General features: G+C 41.2%; 1 protein-coding gene across 1 annotated transcript in view; it reads right to left on the bottom strand.

The window, feature by feature from the left end:
• Positions 1–15075, bottom strand: part of LOC123500569 — a 31928-nt gene that overhangs the window by 16570 nt on the left and 283 nt on the right. Inside the window, exons 2-3 of the mRNA XM_045249257.1 lie at positions 13923–14032; positions 13549–13637 (exon numbers count right to left, since the gene is read on the bottom strand). Coding sequence (XP_045105192.1) covers positions 13549–13637; positions 13923–14032 — 199 coding nt within the window. The remainder of the gene's footprint in view (positions 1–13548; positions 13638–13922; positions 14033–15075) is intronic.

A 15075-nucleotide genomic window follows, 5' to 3' on the forward strand; every position in this document is an offset into this window, starting at 1 on the left:
ATATATATATATATATATATATATATATATATATATATATATATATATATATATATATATATATATATATATATATATATATATATATATATATATTGCTGCGACCCTCCTTCAGCTTCTTCTTCAGGGAGGGGACGCCTCACAATCTTCTCGGGATTCAGGGCGTGTGTGTCGGGGAGAAGGACTTTACCTGGGTGGCGCAGCGCGGCTGGGGTGGAGCGGCGGGCAGATTGCTCTCTCACGCCCGGCTGTCTGCTGCTATAGCACCCATTCTCACTCAGCTAAGTCACACAGAGTGGGGGGAAGGAAACACTTCTTCCTTATTTTCTCTATATTACAGCAACTATACACGAGTCACCGGGAACAGGTGGCGGTGGCACACAGGACAGGGCAGGGGCCGGCAACAAAGTACGGGTAACACTTTGTTAGTTCGTCAGGCACTTCACTGTCTCTCCGTCTCTCGTTCACTCTCTGACTGCTCCCCAGAGTACGACTTGTTCCTTCGAGGTCTCTTGCTACACTCCTTTCCTCTGTCCTCGTCGCACCTGCCAGGCAATGTCCTTACGAATCTATTTCAGCTTATTAGGTAACGCTATCTACCTTCACCGCTAATTACCAATATATCCCTAATAATGCTGGCTACAAGTAATTCACACATGCATGCCTTTATTTACACGGTACCGTATGACAATTATCCCAGGGCTGGCCAGTGCCCTCACCCATACACACACACACACACACTCTTATCTCCCCGTGACCTCCGGGGTCACATCTCCTCCGTCATGGAGGCCTAGCAGCGTCCCTTCCATTAAGGTGTGACAGTTTCATAAACACGAGCAACCAACACCTCGCTCACCCTTTAGCTAAAGTCTGCACATATGTACTCATATGTACTACCCATATGTATTCTCTTATGACGCTGCTCCACACTCACACAGGCACACGTACATATCTGGGAGGCTGCTGCAATACACCTTCACAACTATATATATATATATATATATATATATATATATATATATATATATATATACAGTAAGGTCTCGGTTTACGTCAGAGTTACGTTCCTGAAACATGATGTAAGTCGATTTTGTACGTAACTCGAGTTTCCGTACATTTCAAAGCATATTATGGAGTTTTCAACCAATCATTGTTTATGGTCATTCATGTAAGTTAAAGGTTATATTATTATATTATCTACAACTATGTAGGAATATGAAACACAAGCTTGTTTTTGTTGTTGATTAGGGCCACGGACGCGAAGGACTGCAGGTTGCCGAGAGGGGTGGACGCCTGAGGCCGCCAGGAGGGTGGGCAGGTCGAATGTTGTGACACCCACAGGGCGGACAGCTGGGAGCATAGTGCAGTGCGGTGGGAGTAGAAGCGTGGGCAGCGGGGCAGGAAATGCAATAGGAAAGGGCAATAGGGATCAGCAGACAGGCGCAGACGGTGCAAGTCAGCTGCGAGTGTCGTGTGGCCCAGGCGAAGGCTCCGGAGTTGTTATTGTTGTGATGGGTGTGCGAGCCCTCAAGGTCGTCAACCTCCCCGTTGTCATGGTAACGGGCTTCTCATTTTCTTCTTCCCTCCCTCACACACAGCTGCTGCCTCCCTTCTCATATCTTTTAATTATGTCCTCTTTTTCTTGTAGCATAATGGTTTTCCTTTTCTTAGCATCACTGCTGTCACTAAGTTTTCTCTTTGGTGCCACTAAGCAAGATACTAAGAACTTGAGTCAGGAAACGCAGAAGTAGGATAACACTCTTGCCAGGGGCGATGGTGTGGTGGAACTGAGGCAGGGTGTTATTGTATTCAAGCGTGTGGCGGGCAACCACCAACAATAACAATAAATCCCGCACTTAACGATTTATAAATTTTTTTTTTTGTAATCTTAAATTGCCTTATAGTGGACTGACGTAACTACGAGTTTGACGTAACTCGAGACCGACGTAACCCGGGACTTAACTGTATATATATATATATATATATATATATATATATATATATATATATATATATATATATGTATGTATATTTATATATATGCAGTCGGCGCCACGGGTATTAGCACGAAAAATGTGCGCCAATACCCGTGACGAATTAATAAGGACCCCCATTTTACACCTAAGAAAACCGACACTGGTATTGGCGCGAAAGCACATGGTAGAGTAGCCTGAGCTTAAGACCCACGTGCAGACAATAAAGATCTAAGTTGCCTATAGAATAACTCAGTTGCTTTTTGTGATTAGTCGTGACCACATCAATTGTTTTTTCCGCTCTGACGTGCTGTGTTTTTTTGTGGGATTTTTGTAATAATGCCACGAGGCCCAGAGCTCACAAGGGAGAAAATTGCAGCAATAAGCTCACTTTATAAGGCAGGAAAGTCTAACAAGGATATATCAATCCAGACCAGAGTATCGTTGCGCAGTGTCCAGTGATGGACAAAGAAATGCAAGACAGCGGGAGGTGATTATCCCCCACTCCAAGTCAAGAGGACTGGACCAGCTAAAAAGACATCAAAAAGAACTCTGAAGGTTATCCAAAGACATGTGGAAGCTGAACCAAGAATAACAGCTAAAGAATTGAAAGCAAAAAATCCAAAACTCCTGCAAGATGTGTCTGTTAGGACAATACAACGCCGCCTCAAGGACGATTTGTCTTATGAGCATCGGGCACCACGACGCAAACCTCTTCTGATGGAGAAACAGAAACACAATCATGTGAAATTTTGTAAGAAATATCTAAATTGGGATAATGAAAAGCGGAAGAAGGTTTTGTGGACCGATGAGGCTACATTTAATGTTACTGGGAACCGAGGAGGTAAGGTTAGGCTCCGTCGGGGTGCGGACCCGTACCATCCCAAGTACACACAGGGGATAGTCAAGCACCCTGATAGTGTCATGGTATGGGGTGCATTTGGGTACTATGGTGTGGGCAAGCTGGTTATATTACCTAAAAACACAACAGTGAACAAGGAATCATATTTGGAACTGTTGTGTGACCATCTCGAGGGCTGCTTTGATGCCTGTAAGAGTGAGGTGTTCATGCAGGATGGTGCCCCTGCACACACAGCAAAACTAATCAAAGAATGGCTTGAATTTGTAGGAGTGGATTACATAAACAATTGGTCTGGTAATAGTCCAGATTTCAATCCAATTGAAAATGTGAGGGGACTGATAAAACGAAGACTACGAGGACGTAACACAGCAACTGTGGAAAAGCTTGTGAAGGAGATTAAGGACATTTGGGACAACTTAGAACCCTCAATGCTCTAAAGACTGGCTGAATCTGTTCCTCGACACCTTGAGAGCTGTTTGAAAAGGAAAGGACTCCCCACAAAGTATTAGAGCAGGGGTACTCAACTGGCGGACCGCGGTCCGGATCCGGACCTTCTGAGTGTTGCAGTTGGACCTCAGACCCCAGGAAGAGAAAATTCTAGTTAAATAGCATGAAGGTCCTGGTGAAAGTATCTTGCAAGTTTTTTTTTTTGGTCGACTATGACTATATATATTTAGAATAGTTTTCCTATGATATTACATTTTCTGTTATTGCTTTTGCATTAACAGAAAATGAGAAAATCAGCTGGCTTCTGTTGTTTACATACATGGCTGGCGAGGCAAGGGTAAACTTTGACGTGAGATGTTCTGGACAAGTCTGAATTTATCTTAGGCTTCCTATCAATAGTTGCATTTGTTCAGGAATAATTCAGGAGTACGTTGGTAGCAGGGCGTATATTCAGGGTGTGCTAGCCTGCTTAAAATATGGGGTTGGGTGTGCTGCTCAACCAGCCAGCGCTCATTGCTGGTTGAGCAGCACAACCAGCCATGGCTGGAAGTTATAAAATACTTTTGGCTCTCATTATGTGGCACATGTACGTCGATTTTGCGTCGAGAGTTCACAGGCTGCAGGAGGAGCGCGTTTTGCGATGGAGCCCGTAGACAGGTGAAAAAAAAATCAGATGGGACAAATTGAATAATTGGTAACAGATTCAATTCTTCTTACTGACGCACATAATGATGACCAGTAAACATTAATTACTTCACCCCTTGGGGTGTAGTATTGTTTTGAGTGTGTGTATTTACCTAATTGTATTTACCTAATTGTAACATACGGGAAAAGAGCTATGCTCGTGTTGTCCCGTCTCCATATCTATTAATGTCCAGCTTTTTCTTAAAATCATGAATATTCCTTGCGTTGACCACTTCCACGTCTAAACTATTCCATGCTTCCACCCTTCTATGAGGGAAGCTATATTTTTCACATCTCTCCTATAAGTGGCCATTTTAGTTTTTCCCATGCCCTCTCGACATTCTTCCATTCCACATACACAGATCTTCCCTATCCATTTTTCCATGCCAATCATCACTCTGTATATTGCTATCAGGTCTCCCTTTCTCTTCTGTTTTCCAGGGTTGGAAGTTGCATTCTTTTCAGTCTGTCTTCATAAGTCAAATCTCTTAAGTCAGGCACCATTTTCGTTGCAGCCCTCTGTACTTTCTCTAGTTTCCTTATGTGTTTCTTTAAGTTCGGAGCCCACTGTATTGTTGCATATTCAAGCCTCGGTCTTATCATTGCAGTAATTATTTTCTTCATCATTTCTTCATCTAGATATACGAACGCCACTCTTATGTTCCTCAATAAGTTCAATACTTCTCCAATTATTTTGTTTATATGTCTCTCTGGCGATAGGTCATTGGTAATTGTCACCCCAAGGTCTTTTTCTTCATGACTGGTTTTTATGTCTTCATTTCCTATCTTGTACATACTCCTGATTCTTCTTTCACTCTTGCCAAACTCTATTTTCTTGCATTTTGTCGTGTTGAACTCCATTTGCCATGTACAGCTCCATTTCCATATTCTGTCCAAGTCTTCCTGGAGTAGTTCGCAATCTTTGTCACATCTCACTTTTCGTAACAATTTTGCATCGTCTGCAAATAGGCTCACATAACTGGACACCCCATCCACCATGTCATTTATGTAGACTGCGAACATTACTGGTGCCAACACTGATCCCTGTGGAACTCCACTCTCCACCAATCCCCATTCTGATGGTCTGTCCTTAATTATTGTTCTCATTTCTCTTCCTACCAAAAGTCTTCCATCCATTTTAGTAAACTGCCATGCACTCCTCCTACCATTTCAAGTTTCCAGATCAGTCTCTGGTGTGGTACCTTATCAAAGGCCTTTTTTAAATCCAGATATATTCCATCAGCCCAACCATCTCTTTCCTGTATTACATCTATCACCCTCGAATAGTAACATATCAGGTTTGTCGTGCATGAACGCCCTTTCCTAAAACCAAATTGACACTCACAAAGTATGTCATTTTCTCCAAGAAGTCTGTCCATCTAGTCTTCACCACCCTCTCACACATCTTAGCTACCACACTTGTAAGTGACACTGGTCTATAGTTCAATGGGTCTCTCTTGTTACCTGATTTATAGATTGGGACAATGTTAGCTCTTTTCCAGTCTTGGGGCACTACGCCTTCCCTTAATGAGGCATCAATTACTTCACAAACTTTTTCTGCCAATTGCTCCTGCATTCTCTTAAAATCCATCCTGATACCCCATCAGGTCCCACAGCTTTTCTCACTTCTAAACTCCCCATCATGTTCTTGATCTCCTCCACCGTTACTTGAAACTCCTTCATAATCCCTTTCTGTTCCATTACCAGTGGTTTGTCAAAAGCAGTCTCCTTTGTGAATACCTTCCGAAAGCATCCATTCATAGCCTCTGCCATTTCCTGGGATCTTCACTGTATACTCCATTTACTTCTAAACTTTCAATACTTTCTCTATTTTTGATGTTGTTGTTCACATGTCTGTAAAAAAGCCTTGGTTGGTCTTTACATTTATCAATTATATCCTTTTCTTGTTTCTTTCTTTCTTCTCTTCTAATCAACACATATTCATTTCTTGCTCTTTTGTAACTTTCCCACTGCTTAATCCGTCTTTTCCTTCTCCACCTCTTCCATGCATCCTCTTTTCTTGTTCTAGCCTTTTCACATCTATCGTTAAACCAGTCCTGCTTTCCAACTTCTCTATGTTGTCTTATTGGTACAAATTTTTCTCACCTTCTTTGTATATTTTATAAATTCCTTCCACTTTTCATTTGCTCCTTAGCACTCTTGAATTTCATCCAATTTGTCTCTTGAAAGAATTTCTTTAGGTTTCCAAAATCTGTCTTGGCATAATTCCATCTTCCCACTTTATATTCTTCATTTCTTCTAGATTTCTCTTCGTCTATCACCTTGAACTCCAAAACTGCATGATCACTCTTTGCTAAAGGGCACTCCACCCTCATCTCCTCAATGACCATTGGCTCTGTACTAAAGACCAAGTCCAGTCTTGACGATGCTCCTCTCCTCCAAACCTAGTATCTTCTTTGACCCACTGAGTTAACACATTTTCCATTGCCAGTGTCAATAGTGTATTTCCCCATGTTGTCTCTGATCCTTCCATTGACCAGTCCTCCCAACACACCTCTTTACAATTAAAATCTCCCATCATTATAGTTCGTTCACAGCCACCCAACATTTCTTCCAGACATGTTCCTGTATCACTTATCATTTCTTCATATTCCTGTACTGACCATGCATTTGTCTTAGGTGGTACGTACACCACTATGTAGTGCCTCTTTTTTCCTTCATTAGTTTCTGCTCTGATCTTTAGCACTTCTGCCTTTCCCATACCTTTTTTCACTTGATCCACCTTTATATCTTTTTTAACCAGCAACATCACTCCTCCTCCCATCTTACCTACTCTATTTCTTTTCCAAACGTTATATTTCCCTTCTCCAACCTTCATCAGGTCTTCTCCCTCTCTCAGTTTTGTTTCAGTAAGACCCACGTGTGTGTGTGTGTGTGTGTGTGTGTGTGTGTGTGTGTGTGTGTGTGTCTGTCTGTCTGTGTGTGTGTCTGTCTGTCTGTCTGCCTGTGTGTCCGAACTACTGTGAACGGATCAAAACGAACCTTGGTAGACACATTGGGTATGACACGGCAAACACTCAGAATACATTTGACCTCGCCAAGGTCAAAGGTTGTTGTGATGAACCAACTGGTAAATTTGTAACACCTTTTTTTTTCATTTACAGGAGACATGGCATGTTCGAAGAGAAGAAAGGTTGATGATGAAAATCGTTCCTTCAAGGAAGAATGGATACAACAGTATGCTTTCACTCTTCCTACAACCAGCTCTAAGCCAATTTGCCTTATATGTAGCGAAACCGTTGCCTTAGTGAAGAGCAGTAATCCTAAACGCCATTATGAAACTAAACACAGTGGATTTGAAAAGATGTATCAGCAAGGAACTGAAGAGAGAAAAAATAAAATAAATAAGCTAAAATCGCTGTATGAAAGATCAACCATTGTTCTTGCCAGTACCATGACAGCCCAGGAGAGAGCAGTAGAGTGTTCATTGAGGATAGCTTGGATCTTGGGAAAACACAAGAAACCCTTCGCTGACGCTGAAGTTGTGAAAGAATGTATGCTGGAAACTGTTGATACATTGTTTGATGGTAGACAGAAGAATGAAATTAAAGATAAAATAAAGCAGATTCCATTATCTGATTCCACATCAATGAGGAGAACAGAACTATTGGCTAATGATCTTATGTTGCAACTTGATTTAGGACTGAAAGAAGCACCTGTGTATCTCACTGGCTATTGATGAATCAACAGACAGTACTGACCATGCTCAACTCATGGTTTTGTTAGATATTATGATGCAAGGAAGAAAGAATTTTGCCAGGACTTGTTGGGTGTGACTGATCTCAAAGGAAGAACACGAGGAGAGGATATCTATGGAGCTTTGAAAGGCATGTTAGAATCAAGAAATATTGATGTTAAATCCATATTTTCACTGACTACAGATGGAGCCCCAGCTATGGTTGGGCGAGAGAAGGGACTAGTTGCAAGATTAAAAGAAGATAATGCTGACATGATAACTTACCACTGCATAATCCACCAATCAGTACTGTGTGCTAGTCTTGGAGATGAATATAGAGAAATCATGGAGACTATCATGAAGCTAGTAAACTTCCTTCGATCTACATCGGCACTCCAACATCGTCTACTCAGAACCTTTCTTACCGAGGTCAATGCAAGCCATGATGATTTACTAGTGCACAACAATGTGAGATGGCTAAGTAAGGGAAGAGTTTTGGAGCGATTTTGGGCAATTAGGAAGGAGTTACAGACTTTCCTCGAAAGTCAAAACAGTGTGAAGGCAAATGCATTTTCTGATTTTTGAAAGATGACAAGAAAATGGAAACTGTTGGATTTTTGACAGACATGATGTCACATCTGAATGATCTTAATGTCAGTAGGCAGTAGTCACCTGCCGCCCGGTGGAATACTCCAGGAGAGGTACTTACGGGGATGTAGGCAGTGCTGCAGACTGAGTGATTCCCCGTGTCCTCTCTTCCCGGTTCCCTTTGTGGTCTCATTTATACAATTGAGCAGCTGCAGCCTGCCCTCTAAAGACAACTTCTACTACTTCCTACACTACACTACAACACCTTACACTTTTACACTCTCTTCAAATCAAAATTTAATAATGGCTTCACCACGCCCTGCCTCGGAGTCCCCTCTGGGAGGGACCATAAATGTCCCCAGGTCGGACTGCCCTCTGCTGTCGACCTTGGGTGTCTTGACACTTCATCTAATACTTTCACTATCAATTTCTGCAACATTCGTGGCCTTCGTTCTAATTTTCAATCTGTGGAACACCACCTCTCCTCTACTAAACCTCATCTTCTCTTCCTAACTGAAACACAGTTGTCTGTGACTACTGACAGCAGCCCTTTTCTGTTCCTCCTACTTGCTCTATCCTCATTTTCAATCCAAAGCTGGATGTTGCGCATACGTGCGTAACGACACCACTTGCTCTCGTGCCCACAATCTTGAATCTTCAGAATTTTCTACCATCTGGCTAAGACTTCAATGTCACTCTCTAACTAAATTCATCTGTGCTGTATACCTCTCACCTAATTCCTCTGACTATGTAAAATTCTTTGACTATTTGACTTCCAAGGTGGAGCACATCTTATCTCACTTTCCTTTTGCTGAGATCTCCATTTTAGGGATTTCAATGTTCACCACCAGCTTTGGCTTTCATCTTCTTTCACTGACCAACCTGGTGAACAAACCTTCAACTTTGCTATCCTTCATGACCTAGAGCAGCTAGTGAAGTTCCCTACCCGTATTCCTGACCGCCTTGGAGACACGCCCAACATTCTTGATCTTTTCCTAACCTCCAACCCTTCTGCTTACTCTGTTAAACTTTCCTCTCCGTTGGGCTCCTCCGACCACAATCTAATTTCCGTTACCAGTTCTATCACTCCAGTGCAGCCTCAGGACCCGCCTAAGCGGAGGTGCTTCTGGCATTTTAACTCTGCTAAGTGGGAGGAACTAAGGCAGTACTATTCTGATTTCCCTTGGGATGATTATTGTTTTCATGTCAGAGATCCTTCTCTTTGTGCCGAGCGCATAACAGAGGTGATTATCTCTGGCATGGAGCTATACATTCCTCATACTTTCTCTAACCCTAAAGCTAAAAAGCCTTGGTTTAACTCTGCTTGTTCTCGTGCTGTCAATGATAGAGGCGGCTCACAAACGGTTCCGTAGCCATCCAACTGCTGAAACTCATGCCCTATATATTTCTGCCCGTAATCATGCCAAATCTATTCTCCAACTTACTAAAAACTCTTTCATCAATAGAAAATGTCAAAGTCTTTCCAATTCTAACTCCTCTCGAGATTTCTGGCATCTAGCCAATAATATCTCTAACAACTTTACTTCTTCGTCTTTCCCTCCTTTACTTCATCCAGATGGCTCTACAGCTGTCTCTTCTTTTCTAAAGCTGAACTCTTCGCTCAAACCTTTGCTACCAACTCAACTTTGGATGATTCTGGGCATATTCCTCCTACTCCTCCACCCTCTGACTACTTCATCCCTAAAATTAAAATTCTTTATAAAGACGTTTTCCTGGCCCTCTCTGGCCTTGATTCTCGGAAGGCTTACGGTCCGGATGGAGTCCCTCCTGTTGTTCTCAAAAACTGTGCTTCCGAACTCGCTCACTGCCTGGTCAAACTCTTTCATCTGTGTCTCTACTTCTATTTATCCTTCTTGCTGGAAGTTTGCTCACATTCAACCTGTCCCTAAAAAAGGTGACCACTCCAATCCTTCTAACTACCGCCCTATAGCTTTGATTTCCTGCCTTTCTAAAGCCTTTGAGTCTATCCTTAATAGGAAGATAATGAGGCATCTATCAGCTCACAACCTTCTCTCTGATTGCCAGTATGGTTTCCGTAAAGGCAGATCTACTGGTGATCTTCTTACTTTCCTAACTGAATCTTGGTCATCCTCTTTTAGGGACTTCGGTGAAACCTTTGCTGTCGGCCTTGACATATCGAAAGCCTTCGATAGAGTCTGGCACAAATCTTTAATTTCTAAACTACCCTCCTACGGATTCTATCCTTCTCTCTGTACCTTCATCTCCAGTTTCCTTTCCGATCGTTCTATTGCTGCTGTAGTAGACGGTCACTGTTCTTCCCTAAAACTATCAACAGTGGTGTTCCACAGGGTTCTGTCCTATCACCCACTCTCTTTCTATTATTCATCAATGATCTCCTAAATCTGACTCAATGCCCTATCCACTCCTATGCTGATGATACCACCCTGCATTATTCAACAGCGTTCAACAGACGCCCAACCCAACAACAATTAAATGACTCAAGGCGAGATGCTATAGGACGCCTAACTTCTGATCTTTCACTTGTTTCTGATTGGGGCAGAGAAAACCTGGTTTTGTTCAATGCCTCAAAAACTCAATTTCTACAACTATCTACTCGACATAACCTTCCAGACAACTATCCTCTCTTCTTCAATAACACTCAACTTCCCTCTCCTCTACATTAAACACACTCGGTCTATCCTTCACTAAAAATCTAAACTGGAAATTTCACATCTCTACTCTTGCTAAATCAGCTTCCAAGAAGTTAGGTGTCCTATGGCGTCTTCGTCCATTTTCTCTCCCTCCCAGCTGCTTGCTCTGTACAAGGGCCTTATCCGCCCGTGTATGGAGTATGGCTCTCATGTCTGGGGGATCCACACACAGCTTTACTAAACAAGGTGGAATCTAAAGCTTTTCGTCTTATCAACTCTTCTCCTCTAACTGACTGTCTTGATTCTTTAAGTCACCGCCGCAATGTTGCATCTTTATCTGTCTTCTACCGCTGTTTTCATGCTGTCTGCTCTTCTGAACTTGCTAACTGCATGCCTTCCCCCTCCTGCGGCCTCGCTGCACAAGACTCTCTACTTCTTCTCATCCCTATTCTGTCCATCTTCCTAATGCAAGAGTTAACCAGTATCTTCACTCCTTCATTCCCTACACTGGTAAACTCTGGAACTCTCTACCTGTGTCTGTATTTCCACCTGCCTATGACTTAAACTCTTTCAAAAGAGGAGTGTCAAGACACCTCTTACGTTAACTGGACCCTCCTTTTAGATTTTTTTGTTTTTTCTCTTTCTACTTTCCTCTTAACAGGGCCTGGCAACCAGCGGGTTTTTTTTTTTTTTTCCAACACTTTGTTTGCCCTTGGCCAGTGCCCTTGTAATGTAAAAAAAAAAAAAAAAAAAAACTTCAAGGGGAAAAACACACCATCTTCAATTTGATCTCAGTAATTCGTGCTTTCCATAAAAAATTGGATCTTTTCAAAACTGATATTCAAAGCCAACTTTTGCATTTTCCCAGACTTTTGGAGCAACGTAATGATGAAACAGGTACTAACCATGTTCAATTTATTGAGAACCTAATCAATAATTTCAAGGTGCGCTTTGATGACTTTGTTCTTGGAAATCAGTTGCTGCTGTTCATTCAAAACCCTTTTCTAGTGACAGATATAACAGAATTTTCAGACGAAGCAAAACTCGCCTGCAAATGGGTAGATGCTGCAAAAATCCAACTGGAAATCATTGACTTTCAAGAGAATGTAGAGCTGAAACAAATACTCTGTGATTGTTCACCAGAAACATTTTGGTCAAAGGAAGGATCCCCTGCTAATTTCCCTACTCTTCATAGACTAGCAGTGCAAATTCTCACAATGTTTGCCTCCACTTACTCCTGTGAGTCTGCTTTCTCTACCATGAACTTTGTGAAGAACAAGTTTCGCTCATGCATGACCAGTGAACACCTCCACCACTGTATTCGACTGGCTGTCACCAAATTAGTACCGAGATTCAGCGAGTTGATAAGGAACAAGAAGTGTAATTTTTCTCACTAAGCTTAATTGAGAAAACGACTTTTAAAATGACAAAAATCAACACAACAGCTTTGAAATCCTTGCTGTAGTGTTGATTTTTTCATTCTAAGTTCTTAATTTCATTTTCAAAAGTCTTGAGAGGTTTCTAAAAGTTTTGAGATTTTTTTTGAGAGGTCATAGTTCTTGCCAATAACATGACAGCCCAGGAGAGAGCAGTGGAGTGTTCACTGAGGATAACTTTTATCTATATCACGATGCAAGCAAGAAAGAATCTTGCCAGGACTTGTTGGGTGTGACTGATAAGGAAGAACACGGGAGAGGAATTTGTAAATTTTATTTTTTTTCTAAGAGGAAAGTTATGAGTGAGTGAGTGATTTGAAGGAAGGCACCACAACAGTCAATGTCTTTTTCAGGGAAGTTATGAATGAGTGAGTGAGTGAGTGAGTGATTTGAAGGAAGGCGCCACAACAGCCAATGTCTTTTTTCGAGGAAAATTATGAATGAGTGAGTGAGTGAGTGATTTGAAGGAAGGCGCCGCAACAGCCAATGTCTTTTTTTCAAGGAAAGTTATGAATGAGTGAGTGAGTGATTTGAAGGAAGGCGCCACAACAGCCAGGGTCTTTTTTTCAGGGAAAATTATGAGATTGTTTTCTTTTTTATATTTCATGTAATAAAAATTTCCGGACCTATGCGTACATTGGAGCTCGTCTAACTGGACCTTTGCTTATAATAGTTGAGTAGCCCTGTATTAGAGGCTGGTAGGTTCTACATACATGTTAGTATTGCACTTGTTTTAGTGCTACAGATGAAAAAAAAAAAAAAAAAAAAAAAAAAAACCGCGCCAATATCCGTGGCGCCGACTGTATATATAACAAATTATCTGATTTATAGGTATCAGTCATCAAACTTTTAGATACTCAAATAGCCATTTGCAACGAATTAAGTTCAAGTACTGAGTCTCCATTGTACTTTCAATTTTGTTCTTTGCCAGTACACATTGTGTGGTCACCAACTATTCTGTCTTTGACCAATCCTACCATGACTTAAGTGGGAATATTCTTTATATAGCACATGTATTTCTTATGAACTTGTTGAACCATCAGGTGTGAGGCACGTTCATTCAGTAACTAAAATATGTACAAGTTCTAACTACCATGGGTGATAAAAATATCTCATATGATAAAGAATGCTTCTGTAAAATTCAAGAAAACAATTTAACCTTGCTTTATCTGAAATAAGAAATAGTCAACTTGACTATAAGTCATTCAAACAAGTACAACAAACTTACTGGAATGAAATCAGGCAGTCCCTCAGACAGGTTGAGCTTAGTTATCTGAGCCTTGATTATCAAGAAGTGCTCTGGTTTCGTCACACCAACTGCAATCAAATCCTCAAGTGTTATCTGAGAAATGGTTGGCATGTCGTAACCGGCTAACACGAAGTTCTCGTAATATTCTTGTAAGTTTAGAGCTGTCAACCACACTCTCATCACCTCATTATCCTGTCAACAACTTACATTTCCTTTAAAACATGAACAATAGTATCTGTATATACTCCAAGATGTAATGACTACAGGATACATTTAAGGAAAAATTAAAAACTTGCAGTGTAAAAATGTATAAGTTTGGAGCATTGAGAAGAGTGTATGACAATGACGCTCACCCTGCTGCCACTGTCGACGTGACATGTGCTGCTGTGCTTGAAGGATTCCATGCTGGAGCTGGCCGTGTGGAAGCTGTGTTGCCGTAGTGCCATTATTCTGTCTACTTAATCTAAAGAAACAATTGTATAATTAATGTCATAAAATAGATTGAACACATTGATAGTACATAAGAATGAAAGAAAATAAGGGAAGCTACAAGAATTCCCATAATGCTAATTAACAAACCTGGAGGTCATCATGTAGTTATCTGTAAGGAAATGGTTAGCATTCAGTGCATTAACCACTATAGCTGACGTCCCCTAAACCAAATAATATCTTCTTTTCGTTTAGGAGGAAACACTGGCCAAGTGTAACAAAAATTATGATTAAAAAAAAATCAACTGAAGTGTTTGTCCAGGAATGATAAAAGAAGAAGAATGAAAGAATGAAAGTGTTGTTTGATCCATGTGTCACAGGTGGCTTTCATAAGTTCACAGCACCTCCTGAACCAGTGTTATTAGACCTCACTGGGAGTAATTACCCTTTTGGCAGGTGAATATTGCCTCCACCATTATCATTATCAAACCTGCAGATCATAATGTGTGACTGTAAGGAAATGCCTACAATCTATTAAACTAAACAACAAACAACCAATACACCTCAAAATCTGAGCAATAATCAGTCAGTATCTTCCTAACTAAGCATTACCAGTACATAAAGTTAATGTCTCCTATACTGTACAGTACACTAAACACCCAATAGCTCCAAAACCAACCAATAACCACAAGGAAGCAACTATCAACTCCCTCACATCTCCATCCCACTCTAACCACTACACTCAAAAGACAGACAGACAGACAGACAAGAGAGAGAGAGAGAGAGAGAGAGAGAGAGAGAGAGAGAGAGAGAGAGAGAGAGAAAGAAAAATATCATTATTATGGGATTAACAGACCTAACACATTACTAAGACCCTGCACACAGCACTGACTTGCCTAATTCTGACTAATACTTGTCTTCTCAAATGCTTCAATACGTGTCTTACCTCAACAACTTACAAGCTTCAAGTGGAAAAACATTGGTGTTTGAAGACATAGTGGTTGTAAAAAAAAAAAAAAAAAAATAGGCTATAGGGCCATAGGCTACTGGCTCAGGGACATGACAAGGCAGCATTAC

This window comes from Portunus trituberculatus, unplaced genomic scaffold (assembly GCF_017591435.1).
Source record: "Portunus trituberculatus isolate SZX2019 unplaced genomic scaffold, ASM1759143v1 PGA_scaffold_410__1_contigs__length_386818, whole genome shotgun sequence".
In the NCBI taxonomy this organism is placed as follows: domain Eukaryota; kingdom Metazoa; phylum Arthropoda; class Malacostraca; order Decapoda; family Portunidae; genus Portunus; species Portunus trituberculatus.